This window comes from Saimiri boliviensis, chromosome 18 (genome assembly GCF_048565385.1).
Source record: "Saimiri boliviensis isolate mSaiBol1 chromosome 18, mSaiBol1.pri, whole genome shotgun sequence".
NCBI lineage: Eukaryota > Metazoa > Chordata > Mammalia > Primates > Cebidae > Saimiri > Saimiri boliviensis.
In genome coordinates this window covers 1256963-1271976 of record NC_133466.1, presented here as the reverse complement: position 1 = coordinate 1271976, position 15014 = coordinate 1256963, and the positions used below count along the sequence as shown (strand labels likewise).

The window sequence follows — 15014 nt, the reverse complement described above, 5'->3', positions numbered from 1 at the left end:
AGAGCACCCAGAGGTCCTGGACAGTGGGCTGGAAGGGTGGGGTCAGGAGTCGGGGGCAGATGAAGGGTGGAGGGAGCTGGGCACCCCACAGATGCCAGGGTGGCACTCGGCGCAGTGGGGCTGCTGCCATCCTCCAAGTGTGGCCCCCAGGACTGGAGCTGCTGTCCCTCCGTTGCCAGCCATCATGAGTCCCTTTCACCTGGCTCTGCCCAGGAGCTGTATGTTGGGGGTGTGAATGCAGGGCCAGCCCAGCTGGCCAGTGATCCTCTGAGCACAGAGCCTTCGGGAAGGGGGGCTGGGGGCATCCTCTCCCTGACAGCGAGGCCGGGCATCCCCCACAGGCAGAGCCCAGAGTTCCCTCCCCGAGATGTGACGGGGGCGAGGGGGGCGGTGTCTGGAATTTCTGTTCAGAGACTTTCTGAAGGCGTGTTTAGGCACAAAATCACATCAGCACAGTTGGTTTTCAAGCAAGGAGACTGTTCTCTGGGCATCTCTAAGACGAGTTTGAGCAGTGTGGGGATTCGTTTTGGGAGCAAGGCCTCGCTGAGACGCGACATTTGCTTGCAGTATGCCAATGCCTGCCCTCGAGAAGACACTGCGCTCAGCTGCTTGAAACGAGTTGGGATCCCACGCAGCCCAGCCCTGCCCTGGGGACAGCAATTGTCTGACGGCTACTGGGCATCCTGCCCTGGGGACAGTGGGGACAGCTCAGGACAGGTGGTGGGGCTGTGGCATCACAGCCGCTCTCACTGCTCCTGACCCCAGCCCTAGGGGAGGGTGGCTGCGACCCGTCACACAGCCTGGATGGGACAGGGTGACGAGGGACTCTGGCTGGGAGAGTGGGCCTGCAGAACCCTCAGGAGGTAGACTGTGGGGTGAAAACTGCGGGCCAGTGTGTGTATGTGCATACATGTGAACATGTGTGTGTGAGCATGTGTGTGGTAACGTGTGTGCATGTGAGTGCATGCATGTGAGTGATCTCGCCTGCATAGGCTGCCTGGTTTCCTTCTGGCTCCACCTGTAATGGCCTCCGTGATCATGAGCTGGGTCCGTGGGCTTGTGCCTCAGTTTCTTCATCTGGAAAATGGGCCGCACACATGTCCTCAGAGGGCGTAGGGCACACAGCACCCACTGCTGTGCAGCCACTCATACGTCACAGCCCCATGGGTCACTCACTCGTGGACTGTTCTGTCTAATCGGATCCTTTTGTGGACGGGGAGACTGAGGCGGGGAAGGAGGATGCCACAGTCTCGGCCCGTGAGCTGAGCATGGCTAGAAGGCAGCATTCCTGCCCTGGCCCCGGGCTCCACTGTTGCTGATCTCCTGGGCAGAAGGTCAGGAAGGGCTGAGAGGGACATAGTCCCAGGCAGGTAAAGCCCAGTCTCCGAGGGAAGGCACAGCCGCTGAGAGACTCCAAGCCCCTCCCCGGGATGTTAGAACTTGGGCAGCCATTGCAACAGTGGAATTGGCATCGCAACAAGCTGAGCATTTGTTCAGTTCCAAGTTTACCACAGCACAGTAACTCCATGTCAGGCATCTCTGGGCATTCCAGGTCAGAGGGGGAGCAGGGGCTGGGGGTCTCTGCTGGGGTCCTGGCCTGGAACCCCCTCCAGAGACTCTGCAGCCCTGCCCGGCAGTGCCTAGCGGAGCACGTTGGAACCCTGTGGACACTGTGCACAGTGCCTCTCTGTCCTCATGGGGCCCAGGGCCGCTGCAGGGCCATGGGAAGGACGTTGCGAACCCTCGGGTGCTGGGCACCTTGATTCCGAGGCTGGTGCCTTTTTTCCTTCTGCAAGAGTGAAGGGTGGGAGACAGAGCCATCCAGAGGTTGGGAAGCCTGCCCGGGGCGGGGAGGGCAGGAGGGCGGGAGCCTGGCTGGCCCCACCTCCAGGCACAGAGGCCTCACGCCGCCCTCGGCTCCAGCTGCACAGCGCCAATGGCTCCCGACCCCAGCGGCCGCTGCATCCTGCTGCTGCTCTTGGGCTGCCTGGCAGCTGCCCAGGCTGACCTGCTGGACCTGAGCTGGCTATGGCCCAGTAAGGACACCAGCCACACGGCTGCCACGGTCCCCAAGCCCACAGCAGGCCCCACCACACATGTGGCCCTGCAGAATGGTTCCACGGAGCCAGAGACAGCCCCTGGCAACCCTAAGTCACCCTCAGAGGTGCTGGAGGACGGCCAGGACACCCCCACTTCTGCCGAGAGCCCGGACACACCGGAGGAGGACATTGCCGGCGTTGGAGCCGAGATCCTGAACGTGGCCGAAGGCATCCGGAGCTTTGTCCAGCTGTGGAACGACACTACTCCCACTGAGAGCGAGGCCAGGGCGGAAACGCTGGCCCTCGAGACTCCTGTGGGCCCCCTCGCCCTCCCTGGGCCCTCCGACGCCCCCCGGGAGAATGGGACTGCTCTCTGGCCTGGTCGTGGTGCCCCGAGCTCTCCAGGCCCCCACACTACCGAGGCTGGCACCCTGCCTGCACCCACTCTCTCGCCTCCCTCCCTGGGCAGGCCCCTGGCACCACTCACGGGAACCCCAGGGCCGCTGCCGTCCTCAGGTAGAGCTTGTCTCTCCTCCTCGCTGGGCAGGGCGCCTCCCTGGGGAAGCCTCTCGGACCTGGATGGCCAAGGACTCTGGCCCGCCGCCGCCCCCGCTCCCAGCCCGCAGCCCCGACGCCCTGACGCCCGCCCACGCACGCCTCTTCTGCATCCCCTGGTGACGGGCTTCCCGGGCCACGCGGCCCCCTCTGCCTTCTCCTCTGGCCTCCCGGGCGCACTGTCTCAGGTCGCAGTCACCACCTTAATCCGGGACAGTGGTGCTTGGGTCTCCCCCGCGGCTGACTCTTCGGGGCCTGGTCTCACTAATCACTCTGCCCTGCTGGGAGCGGACCCCGAGACCCCCTTCGGCCGCTGCCTGCCCCTGCCGCCCTCCCTGCCAGTCTGCGGCCGCCTGGGCTTCTCGCGTTCCTGGTTGCCCAACCACCTCCACCACGAGAGCGGCGAGCAGGTGCGGGCCGCGGCGCGGGCGTGGGAGGGCCTGCTGCTGACGCACTGCCACCCCTTCCTCGCCTGGTTCTTCTGCCTGCTGCTGGCACCCCCCTGCGGCAGGGTCCCGCTGCCTGCCCCACCGCCCTGCCGCCAGTTCTGCGAGGCCCTGCAGGACGCGTGCTGGAGCCGCCTGGGGGTGGGCCGGCTGCCTGTCGCCTGCGCCGCTCTCCCGACCCGGGAGGACGGGTACTGTGTGTTCATTGGGCCGGCTGCAGGTAACTGGCTGGCCCGCCTCCCCACCCGTTCCCTTTTGTCTTGCCAGGTAAGCTCGGTTGGGGCTGATGTGAGCCTGGTACAGGCTCCCCCACACCGAGTCTGCGTCAGGGCCCGCGGCCCTCGGGAGGTGGGAGGGCTGGGAGGGGGGCTCCCGTGTGGGGAGGGGGCCGGGTCCGAACAGGAAGAGACCTGGAGGAACTGCCACCGGCGTGCCTGGGCCCGCGGCTCCCTGGGTGTTTTAGTGCATTTAGTCCTCACCATGGTCCCGAGATACCTGCAGCCCCAAGTCACAGAGGGGAAACTGAGGCATGGGGCAGTGGCAGGACTCGCCCCAGGAAGCCGAGATTCCCGCCCAGGTGTGGCTGCGTCGTCCTTCCCCCTAAGCTCATGGTCGGATGCGCCTGCTGGGAGCCCGAGTGTGCTGGCTGGGTGTTTGGGGAGCAGGAAGAGGCGGGAAGGGGGACTGTCTTTAACCTCCCTGGGGCAGGGCCAGCCCCGGAAGGACCCCAGCAGCTCCCTCCTCTGCGTCCAAGGGTGGACGGGGCCCCTGAGCTGTGCCTGCCCCGTTCAGACTCCGCCTGCTGTGCGCGCCCGGTAGCCTTGGCCAGGAGAGGCCGCCGGAGGCCGTGTCCCTGCAGGGCGAGGGTTTCGGTCTCCTAGGAGAGGCCGCCGGAGGCCGTGTCCCTGCAGGGCGAGGGTTTCGGTCTCCTAGGAGAGGCCGCCGGAGGCCGTGTCCCTGCAGGGCGAGGGTTTCGGTCTCCTAGGAGAGGCCGCCGGAGGCCGTGTCCCTGCAGGGCGAGGGTTTCGGTCTCCTAGGAGAGGCCGCCGGAGGCCGTGTCCCTGCAGGGCGAGGGGCTCGGTCTCCTGCTGTCCTCCCCGCGGTGCTGAGCGGAAGTGGCCTTGGTCCTGCCCTTTGAGCTTTGGGACCCGGTTGGTGGGGGCTGTTGGTGGCTGCGCCAGACTCCAAGGTGGGGGTGCCTGTGGTGGAAATGTTGGCGGACACCCACCTGCCGGGCTCCGTGAGGGATGATTCCCCTTGCGTTTCGGGTCAGTGGCCGTTTCTGTCAGCAAAGCCCAGAGCCTCTGCAGACCCAGTGCAGGGCCTAGGATGTGGCCGGGGGCCATGGAGGGACAAGTACTGACAGCACGTGTTCCCAGGAGCGAAGCCCACGTGGGCTGGAATGGAGGGGCAGGCGGCGGGGAGGCTGCACGGGGTCAGGGCTAAGCTCTGAGGAGGGTCACAGGCACTGCCCTGGGGGGCCCTGGTGGATGTGCCCCAAAAGCTTGGGGCTGGAGCTCTCCTGAGGCAGGGGGAGGCAGAGGCTGCGCCCGAAGCTTAGATGTCACCTCCAGGGCAGCTGGCACTGCCGCAAGCAGGTGGATTCCTGCGTCCTGCTCATTCTCCGTCCCTGCGACACCCTAACTAAGCAAGCACCAGCCGCCTCACAAGGTCCCCACTGCCCTACGGCCACAACCCACCTGGTGGCCAAGCCCTGTTCCCCACCAAGCATGGGGGGCTCAGCCCTGCCCCCGCAGGAGCCGTCCTACCTGGAGGGGAGGGCCAGTGTCACGGAGCCCCAGCAGGCTCGAGCACAGCCCACCTCGTCCCCTGCACTGCAAGCCCACAGAGGTGGACAGGCCAGCGTCCGGCTGGGAGGGGAGACGCCAGGCCTGCTCACCCGACCCTGCCCTGGCCTTGCCTGCCAAGACTGTGGGATCACTCTGAACAGGCGCCGGCCTCAGGCGGGTGGCGGTCTCCTGGTGTCAGGCTTAACTTTGTGGCTTGGGGGCTGGGGTCTACTGGGCTGTGAGGGCGAGGAATTTCTGTAACCGCAGCTGGCCCGGTTGGTGGCGTGGCCTGAAGGGGACTTTTCACTGAACATCTGGACAGCTTGGCAGGGCCCTGTGTGAGGGAGGCCATGTCCCACGCAGGGCCCTGGGGTACTTGTCCATCTGCATTCATGGCCTGCCTGGCCTCTGTCCAGAGGTGAGCCTTGGGCTTCAGCAGGGAGCCCCTTCCCAGGTGTGGCCTGGACGTGAGGGTCCTGCTCCCTCTTCTGGCCTCTCAGCTCATCCCCAGCCCAGGCTTCTCTCTGGGGTGAGCCCCCACTCCTGCTGGGCCTCCATGTTGGGCTGGACTCTCCCAGCCCTGGGTGAGGGGCAGGAGGAGGAGGGGGAGCCCAGCTCCCCACATTGGTGCCTGACCCCTCAGGGCTGGCTGTGAGGTCCTGGAACTGGGGGTGCTGGGCTGTGAACATGGAGGCCTCAGCGGCATGTCCAGGCCCCGGGATCAGGAAGGACGTGCCCCTGAGGGGAGGGAGTCGGGGGGTCCTGCTGCCTCCAGCCCTGCTCCATCTCTGGCTCCCCTCCACCTGGTCTGGATACTGCACTGTGTGCCCGCCCCCCCCACCCCACCCTGCCTCCAGGAGAGCATGGGGTGTGGCTGTGCTGGAGCGTGGGGGGTGCTCAAAGGGAGGGTGCACTCGTGGTCAGCACACAGGCAGGGACCCTGTGGAGGGTTTCACTGTGTCACGGGCTTGTCTCTCAGGCCCACGAGGAGGGGAGTGAGGCCCCCACGCAGGGGAGGGAGGCTCTCCCTCCTGCAGCTGCCAAGGGTGAGTGAGCGGGGTTTGGGCTTGGGCTGCCCAGGACACTGCCTCCAGGAAGCCCCTGGGCTGTCCCGTCTGTCCCGTGGGGCTTTGTGAGCGACCCAGAGCTCAGGTCACAAGGGCTGTGGGAGCGTCACCACAGCACAGCAGTGGGTGCCTGGCGCTCGGGACTTTGCTCTCTACGCCCCTCCTGAGCCCTCCCAAACCCTTCCTGGCCCCTGGGACCATGGCAGAGGTGAGTGGTATTTCTAAGGAATCCTACAGGCAGGCGGCCTCTGACCTGGGAGGTGGGTATTGTTCCTGTTTACAGGTGAGAAGCTGAGGACTAGGAAGGGCAGACTCACCTGCATGCTGCAAGTGTGACTGGCAGGAAGTGAGCCTCAGGGAGGGTCTGGTAGCCTGGCCCCGGAGCGCTCATCAGCATCGCAGCTGCTGCAGGGTTAGCGAGTCCCCAGCCGGGAGCACCCGGAGACCAGCAGACGCCTACCCTCAGGGTGCAGGCCGCCCGACAAGGGGCAGGGGCCAGTGCTGGGATGGACGGTGTCTGTGCACAGAGTGGGGTTCAGCGGGGCGCAGCTGCCACTAGGACGCTCGCGAGACGGGTCTACACACGCTGGCCACGTCGCTCTTCTCAGATGCACAAGCCTCATGATCTTGGCGAGTGGTGCCCAGGCCCTGGGCTGGGGCTTCTGTGCTCTCCTGTCTCCACCCCTGTCACTGGCTGTTTGGAGGTCAGTGGGAGGCCACGGCAGCCACAGGAGCGCACGTGGTCCTGAGGGGCTGTTCTTTGTAGCTGCTCCCTACCTCGTGGGCCCGCCACTGGCGCACAGGTGTCCGGACACGGAACTTACCTCCGGCTCCTTTAGTGAAATGTAGAACTTGAGAAAATGTTCCCGTTCCTTAAAATGCTTTGATGTACTTGATGTTTCCACATAACTTTGGTTGAAGGAGAGAAGACCAGTCCCTGGAAAACGACACATGCTTCTCTCTCACCGCCTGGCACCTTACAGGCCTTTTTTGACGGTGCAGTCTAAGCTTCTCACAGATTTTCCATCTTCCCAGATGCACCAAGAGTGACTCAGCATTGAACTGCTGCTGGAGTGTCCAGGGCCCACCCACACCTGTCGGGTGCCGTTGTCTGTGGGTTCAAGATCTTGTGTGATTCTGAACCAGACACAGACAGAATGAAAAGCACAGCATTCTGAATGGGGCTCCCTGCTGGTCCTTACATACATTTGAGTTTCGTACATGTTTAAAGTAGACAATGTTATGATTGCCAGTCAAACTAGTTGACATCTGTCACTTCAACTGGTCACTGCTGTGTGTGCGTGGTGAGCACACTTAGGAGCTGCTCAAGCTTTGCGTGCCGTGTACAATACCGTAGTCTGGCTGCAGTCACCATGCTGTACGTTAGACCTCTAGAACTTAACTCGTCTTGCGTAACTGAAACTTTGTACCCTTCAACCAACAGCCACATTTCCTCCTCTCTGTGGGCTGGCTGGTGGCATTCCCAGATAAACAAAAGCAAAGGGAGTGATTGCCTCTAGACCTTCCCTGCAGAGATGTCCAACCGGTGAGATGAAGGACACTAGTCAGTAAGTCAAGGAGGCCACCGTTGCCTATGCATGGAGTGGGGTGCAGCTGTGCCCCGTTGTACCCCACTGTGTGCACAGGTACCGTCCATCCTGGCACTGGTCCCTGCCCCTCATCAGATGTCCCGCACCGTTAGGGTGGATGCCTGCTGGTCTCCTGATGCTCCCCTGCTGGGCACTTGCTTGTCCTGCATCTGCGGCAATGCTGAAGAGCCAGGCTGCTGGGCCCCCTGGAGGCTCCCTTCTTGCCCGCCACACCTGCGGCGTGCACACACATTTGTCCTTCCTACACCTCAGCCCCTGACAACCACCATTCTGCGCTCTCCTGTGAATGTGACCTTTTCAGATCCCACATGTAAGTGAGATCATGCACTGTTTGTTTCTGTGCCTGCCTAATTTTCTTTAGTTTAATGTCCTCCAGGCTTGTTCATAAAAAGTGCAGTTATAAACTTGTTGCAATACTAACTTTTATAGTTACTCATGTGTTTACGTTTTTTGAGATCTTTGTTTCTTCATGTGAGTTACTGTTACTGACTAGGACCCTTTCATTTCACCTTCTGGACCATTTCCTGCAGGGTAGGTCTAGTGGCAGTTGACTTCCTTAGCTTTTGTTTATCTGGGAATGTCAATTTCTTCCTCGCTTTTGAAGGACAGTTTTGCTGGATATAGGACCCTTGGTGAACAGCTTTTTTTTTTTTCTTTTATTACATTGAATATATTGGTTCACTGCCTCTGGCTTCCTCTCTTTCTGATGAGAAATCTGCTGATAATCTTATTAAGAAGTCCTTGTATGTGATCACCTGCTTTTTTCTTGCTGTTTTCAAGATTCTCTCTTTGTTTTTTGAAAGTTTGATCATAACATATCTTGGTGTGGGTCTCTTTGAGTTCATCTTACTTGGAGTTCCCTGAACTTCTTGACTGTTTATATTAATGAGAAGTTTTCAGGCATTATTTTCTCCGATAGTCTCTCTGCACCTTTCTTTTTCTCTTCTCCTTCTGCAGCTCCCACAGCGTGCGTGCTTTCTTGTCTCGTGATGGTGGCCCACATGGCCCTTGGGCTCTTTTCACCTTTCATTCATCTTTTATCTGATAATTCCCATTATCCTATCTTTAAGCTCATTGATTAATTCTTCTGTCTGCTCAAATCACCTTCCAGCTCCTCTAGTGATGTTCTTAATTTCAGCTGTTGCACTTCTCATTTCTATAATTTCTTTTTTGTTTCTTTTGAGGTTTTTACTCTTTATTGATATTTCCATTTTGTTCACACATTACTTTCTTCACTTTGACAGTTGTTTTAAAGTCTTTGTCTAGTAGATCTGCCCTCAGGTATTCTGCAGGAACAGCTTCTGTTGATTTATTTTTCTCCTTTGAATGTGCTATATACTTTATCACTTTGTGTGCCTTGTGATTTTGTGTTAAAAAGCGAACATTCGAATTCAGTAATGTAGCTTTGGAAGTCAGTTCTCACCCTTCACCAGCATTCACTGTTTCTGTTACTTTAAAAAGAAATTGTCTCTGTGCCAAAGATCTCCCTGAGGTGTGAACGTCGGGTCTTCTTGGGTCTTTCCCTGGGTGCTTGCAGCCACTTTCTAATTTTCCTCTTAACGTGCTGCTGTTTTTCAATGCCCTGTTCTTTAGTGTTTGTGCCCCAAAGGAGGAATAAGAGAAAAATGAGGGAGGAAAAACAGTGCCAGCCCTCCAAATCCCCTTGAAGTCACTTCAGCTGGATGGGGAAGCTTGCAACCACAGAGCGAGTGTAAAGTGATGGCCCCAGCTTTCTGTCTGCGCCTTCCTGATCCCAAGCAACCTGATGAGAGCACACGTTCTCGACGTCTGCAGGGCAGGGCCCTTTTTGCTGCCCTGTTTCCCACAAGCTGTGTGGGTGCTGCTTCTGAACACATATATGACACCCGCAGTGGGAATGGGGGTGGGGGTGGACGTGCAGCGGCTACTGTGCTAAGAGCTGGGTGTAGCGAAATTAACCACCCGTCATTGTCCAAGCCTTCCTTTGGATGTTGCAGACTTTCAGTAGACTCCAGAGTTCCGAAAGAGTTCTGAGACAGATTCTGTCCTTGCACTTGTTAATTGCTCAGGGAGATGGATTCCTGGTGCTTTCCTTTTGCCGTTTCCCAGAATACTCCAGAGTCATTTTCAAACACGTTTCTTTCTGTCAAGAAATCAAGTCTTGGCCGGGCACAGTGGCTGATGCCTATAATTCCAGCACTTTGGGAAGCCAAGGAGGGCAGATCACCTGAGGTCGGGAGTTCAAGACCAGCCTGACCAACATGGAGAAACCCCATCTCTACTAAAAATACAAAATTAGCCAGGTGTGGTTGCACATGCCGGTAGTCCCAGCTACCCAGGAGGCTGAGGCAGGAGAATCACTTGAACCTGGGAGGTGGAGGTTGCAGTGAGCTGAGATCACGCCATTTTACTACAGCTTGGGCAATAAGAGTGAAAGTCTGTCTCAAAAAGAAAGAAAAAGAAATCAAGTCTGGAGCAGCATTGTTGTTTTATCAGGTGCAGATGTCCAGCTTGGATGCCACCCAGCTAGGTCAAGTGCAGGGGAAACTCCCCGTGGGCACCTTGGCTGCGTCCAGAGCTCAGAGGCTGGAGCTCCGAGAGATCTGGGCTGGAGCCCAACCCCGATGGAGACTCTAGCTCTCGGGAAGAGACACACCTCGGGGCAGAGTGACCACGTTTCCAGGTTACTCAGCCCTGGGGATTGAGGTAGTGGCCTGGCACTGGGGCAGGGGCGGATCCCACAGTCCCTCAGTGGAAGCCCCAAGCCCCCCGTTTTGCTCTCTCCCTCTTCCCGGGATGGGATTTGGGAGATGAGATCTTCCTGGTGGCTGGAATCTGTCCCAGAAGTCAGCAGCTCACTGTGGGGCCCAAGACTCCCTAAGATAAAGCGGGCCCTTGGCAAGACCTCAGCCGCACATGAGAGGGCGGAACTCCCGAGCCCCACGCTCCGCAGCACCTGCTGTGGTCACGTGGAGGCACGTGTATGTCCCTCCGTGGCTTTGCACCAATTTGCATGTAGGTATGTAGCTTTCTATTATGGCGATAAGAAATTGCTGCAGATTCACTGTCTGGAACCGCCACAGATGTCTGACGTTTCAGTTCTGCAGGCCAGAAGTCTAACACCAGTTCACTGGGCTGAAACTGGTGTTGTCAGCGCTGGGTCCCTCGGGGCCTCTGAAGAGAAAACGTTTCCTCACTTTTCTAGCTTCCAGGGGCTGTGGGGGAGGGCAGGGCGCCAGGCAGCCTTGGATCTAATCCTCAGGAGCCTTTCAAAGGGGAGCAGAGACTCCATGCCCCGTGCCCCGGGGGGTCAGGCTGGGCTGGTTCTGGGGAGTGGCTGGAGCACCTGGTGCTGAGTACAGGTGGGCGTCCGCGGGGTGCAGGCGGGCGTCCGCGGGGTGCATGTGTTGGTGGGTCTCTGAGCGTCTGCCCTTTGCTTTGAGGCCACAGTGGCTGTCAGGGATGCGGGACATTGTGGTCCTTGAGGACTGGCCTGGCTGGAGCTCACTGTCCCGTGGGAGGGAGTGCCCAGTTTGGGGAGAGGAAGGGAGGGTCTTGCCCCTGGAGGTGTTCAGACAGAGCCAGGGACGGGATTCACAGGAGGACCCCCAGCCAGGCTGTGCAGGGTGAGGCTGGGAGTGAGGATCCTGGGAAGTCTGGCTTCTGGAAGAGGGCGCTGTGTCTCGGGAGCCGCTGTGTAAGGAATGGGCCTCCTGGCCCCCTAAGATAAGGGACCCAAGGGAAGGGCGGGGTCGGTGGGCCCTGGTGTGAGAACAGCAGAGAGTCCCCAGCAGAGGCCCGCCCCGTCCCTCACCTGTGGGGAGGATGCCGGCTGTGCTGATGGTCCTGGTGTTTAAAGGGGCCTCTGTTAACACACACAGGTCTCCAGAACCATCCACACTTCTGGCTGGCCTGATTCCTACATGGGAAATGGTCTTGAGCAAGGCAAGCGTCTTGATCCCAGCAGGAGGGGCTGCCCACCGCACCCCGAAGGCTGAGCTCTCAAAGCCAGGCTCCGGCACTTGCTGTCTGGATTCTGGAGCATCTGAGCCAGCTGGGCCCGTGCCTCAGGGAGTGGAGGCCGCGCCATTCTCTGCCCGTCCAGTAACTTAGGGCTGGGCATTTGCAAGATGACTTCCGAAGGGGCCACCAGGAGCTTCGTGGAGAGGAGACCGGACAACTTGGGAAGGGCTCGCCTGTCCTGGAGTCCCTGGGGCCGCTGGCGTAGCGTGCTGGTGGCTTCCAGCCCAGGAAGGTGGCAGTGGCCGCATCCTGCTGTCCCAACTGATGTCGGAATGTTCTAGGAAGGGTGGCAGGGAAGTTTCTCGAAGGTGAACTCGGGGGCATCTGGACGACTGAGAGTCTTGTTTCCTGGTGTTAGCACCACCCTGGCACAGACATGTGGGGCTTGGGCACTTCTGATAAGAAAGGATCATTGTAAAAGCTGCCGTGTCTGAGGGGGACGTGACCGCTGGCCCCCTGAGTCCAGACTCCCCGTCAGGACCCCTCTGCCCCTAGCCTGTGGGCGCAGGCCAGGCTGCTGTCCACAGAAGCCATTGTCCACTCTTCCAGCCCTGCTTCCGGTCGGCACGAGGGTGGGGCCCACAGGGAGTCCAGGCTGCCACACTGCCTCGTGCTGGAGTCGGGGCCACGTGGGGCAGCGAGGGCTGCTGGAGGTGCCCATGGACAGGTGTCTGCACTCTTGTTTCCTTCGTGTTCTGTGTTCTGTGAGCTCTTCGGAGGCACTGCTTCCCTTGTGAAGTCCAGGCTCAGCACTTCTCCCGTATCTGGTCCCAGGTCAGCCTGCCACGGCAGGTACACGCATGCACACGTCTGTCTGCCTCAGGACTCCCAGGCATCAGCAGCCCCTTCCCACAGGAGCACTCAGAAGGAGCCAGCCTGCTACACAGGCGTCCCGCGGTGACCATCACACTCTGGTGAAAGCAGACCATGTCCAGCCTCTCTGGCGTCTTGGGAGGAGGCCTTGGGGCAGGGCCCTGGCCCAGACTGTGGCTGCGAAGCCCGGGCTCTGCCTGGCACAGCAGGTGTGCTGAGAAGTGACTGCCAAGCAGGGCCTGTCCTTGAGTGGGTGCCGACCCCCTCCATGGGCAGGAAACGAGGCGTGAGAATGCCGGGTACCACGGCTGCGTCTCTGGCTTGGGCTCCCTGGAGAGGGATGGACAGGGCTGTTCCGACTCTGGGCTACTGAGTTGACGTGAGGTCGCACTCAGCCTGGAGTGAGTGCCCACGCTGCGGGACGTGGGCACGGAGCAGCAAGGCTGGTGGGGAGACTGGTGCTGGCAGGTGCATCAGGCAGGCTGCCCCTCCCAGGGCTGATGGTGGCCCTGAGGGGAAGCAGCACAGGGGTGGGAGCCACGGCTTGTCCATGCCACAAGACGCCTGGCCCAGCGGGGAGTCCCCGACGGCACTGGGTGAACCCCGCCCGTTGTCTCAGAAGCCACTCAGACCCTCAGCCAAGGCGGCTGCTCCGGGCCGGGCCCCACCTGCCGGCTCTGCGCTGCCGTGGCTTTGTCCTCCGGGCTCCTGCCGTAGCCGAGCCTTGGAAGAGCGTTGGGGTGCGGAGCTGGCCCCCTTCCTTCCCTGCAGTTGAGCTGCGGCTCTATGGTGGCGGCCAGGCTGGGGTGCCGGCCTGGGCTGCTCTGGCAGTCTCAGAGTGGGCGGGCGGGGAACAGGGCCGGGAAGGGGGCTGCCAGGGGGCCACCTGGCCACTGTTGGCATCTGGCCCAAAGATGTAGCCCAGCCCCTTGCAGCTCCTTGCTCCATCAGGGGTGCCAGCCAGTCCCTGGCACCTTCTCTGCCATGGCTGTGTCCATCCCTGGGGTTCCCTGCTTTGGGCCATGAGCTCAAAGCAGGGAAGGGGCCATGTGGACACCATGGTCCCTGCAGATAAGTTTCTGCACGGAGCATGCCTGTTATTTGGGAATGAGTGAACCAGGGTGGCCATTGAGTGGCCCGTGGGTGGCTGAGCCCAGGGGATCAGGGCAGGCTGCCAGGCATGTAGAGGGCCCTCCCAGGCTCAGTTTCCCCTTTGTGCCCCTGCCTGGCTGTTTCTCCAGGCCGCCTGGGTGGCCCCCAGTTCAATCCTGCACAGCCACCTCACCAGGTGTCCTTCTTTCTGCAGAGAGCGTCGGCGAGGAGGTGGGGCTGCTGCAGCTCCTCGGGGACCCCCTGCCCCAGCAAGTCACCCAGACAGAAGACCCCGACGTTGGGCTGGCCTACGTCTTTGGGCCAGATGCCAACAGTGGCCAGGTGGCTCGGCACCACTTCCCCAGCCTCTTCTTCCACGACTTCTCACTGCTGTTCCACATCCGGCCAGCCACAGAGGGCCCAGGGGTGCTGTTCGCCATCACGGACTCAGCTCAGGCAGTGGTCTTGCTGGGCGTGAAGCTCTCCGGGGTGCGAGACGGCCATCAGGACATCTCCCTGCTCTACACGGAGCCGGGTGCTAGCCAGACCCACACAGCCGCCAGCTTCCGCCTCCCCGCTTTCGTCGGCCAGTGGACGCAGTTAGCGCTCAGCGTGGCCGGCGGCTCCGTGACCCTCTACGTGGACTGTGAGGAGTTCCAGAGAATGCCGCTCGCTCGGTCCTCATGGGGCCTGGAGCTGGAGCGCGGCGCCGGGCTCTTCGTGGCTCAGGCGGGAGGAGCGGACCCCGACAAGTTCCAGGTAACCATCACTGTGCTGTCGCTGGGGGGCTGGAGCAGCCGGGGTGGGGTGAGGTGGGGTGGCCGCTGGGACAGGCACGGAGCTGCAGCTGGAAGAGGAGAGCCCCCACCCAGCTGCGGTCAGTCCTGGCCTCCAGCATGGGCCTCTGGGTTCTTGGCCAGTCTGGCTGGGGTGGCATTCACGTTCTTGGTTCTCTGGCTCCTGGGCCCCCTGGAAGGGTCACCCTGGGCTTCTGTGGTTTCTCTGAGACCCCGAGGCCCAGCCCAGAAGGGACTCTGTGGACGACCTTGTAACTAGACATCCACCCCCGCCGTGACCTGTAGATCCCCGCATGTCTGTGCCAAGCCCCGGGGTGAAATGGGGCTTCTGGTCTCTGACCGGCTGTTCGGGGAGTGGGGACCAGGTCCAGCCCCACGACTTGTGGTCCCGAGCAGAATGAAAGCTAAGGCTCTTGTTAAAAACGATGAATAATCTGGAGCTGGCGGCAGATGGTGTTGACCTCAGCAGGGTCCCTGTGGTGGGTACACACCAGCCGGGAGCAGGTGCTCAGTGTGGCCTTGCAGCTCGGTGCCTTCACAGGGTGCACAGCCCCAGGCCTCTGAGACTCCACCTGGGAACATGCGGGTGGGATGTCCCCAGCAGTGACAGCACGGGGCCGTCTCCACCCGAGTCTCCCTGGGAAGTCCCTCCAATGGGCCTTCCTTTCTTGGGGCCAAGGGATTGGACAGATCCCTAAACGAAGGTGGGGTCTGGGTCCAAAGCCCCCACATTTCTGGGAGCCTTTGGCTGGAAACAGCCATGTGGGTGACCTAAGCTGAGACCATCTCACAGTCCCCAAATT

At 60.7% G+C, this 15014-nt stretch overlaps 1 protein-coding gene across 2 annotated transcripts in view; it reads left to right on the top strand.

Annotated features, from left to right (window-relative positions):
* The window catches only part of COL18A1 (collagen type XVIII alpha 1 chain), a 97214-nt gene that overhangs the window by 41965 nt on the left and 40235 nt on the right, over positions 1–15014 (top strand). Inside the window, exons 1-2 of one of the 2 annotated variants that reach the window (XM_074389432.1) lie at positions 1916–2555; positions 13629–14173. In XM_074389432.1, the coding sequence (XP_074245533.1) occupies positions 1937–2555; positions 13629–14173 (1164 nt within the window). In that variant the 5' untranslated portion in view covers positions 1916–1936. Of the gene's footprint in view, positions 1–1915; positions 2556–13628; positions 14174–15014 lie in introns of those variants that run through there. The other variant, XM_074389433.1, reaches the window with a different exon arrangement.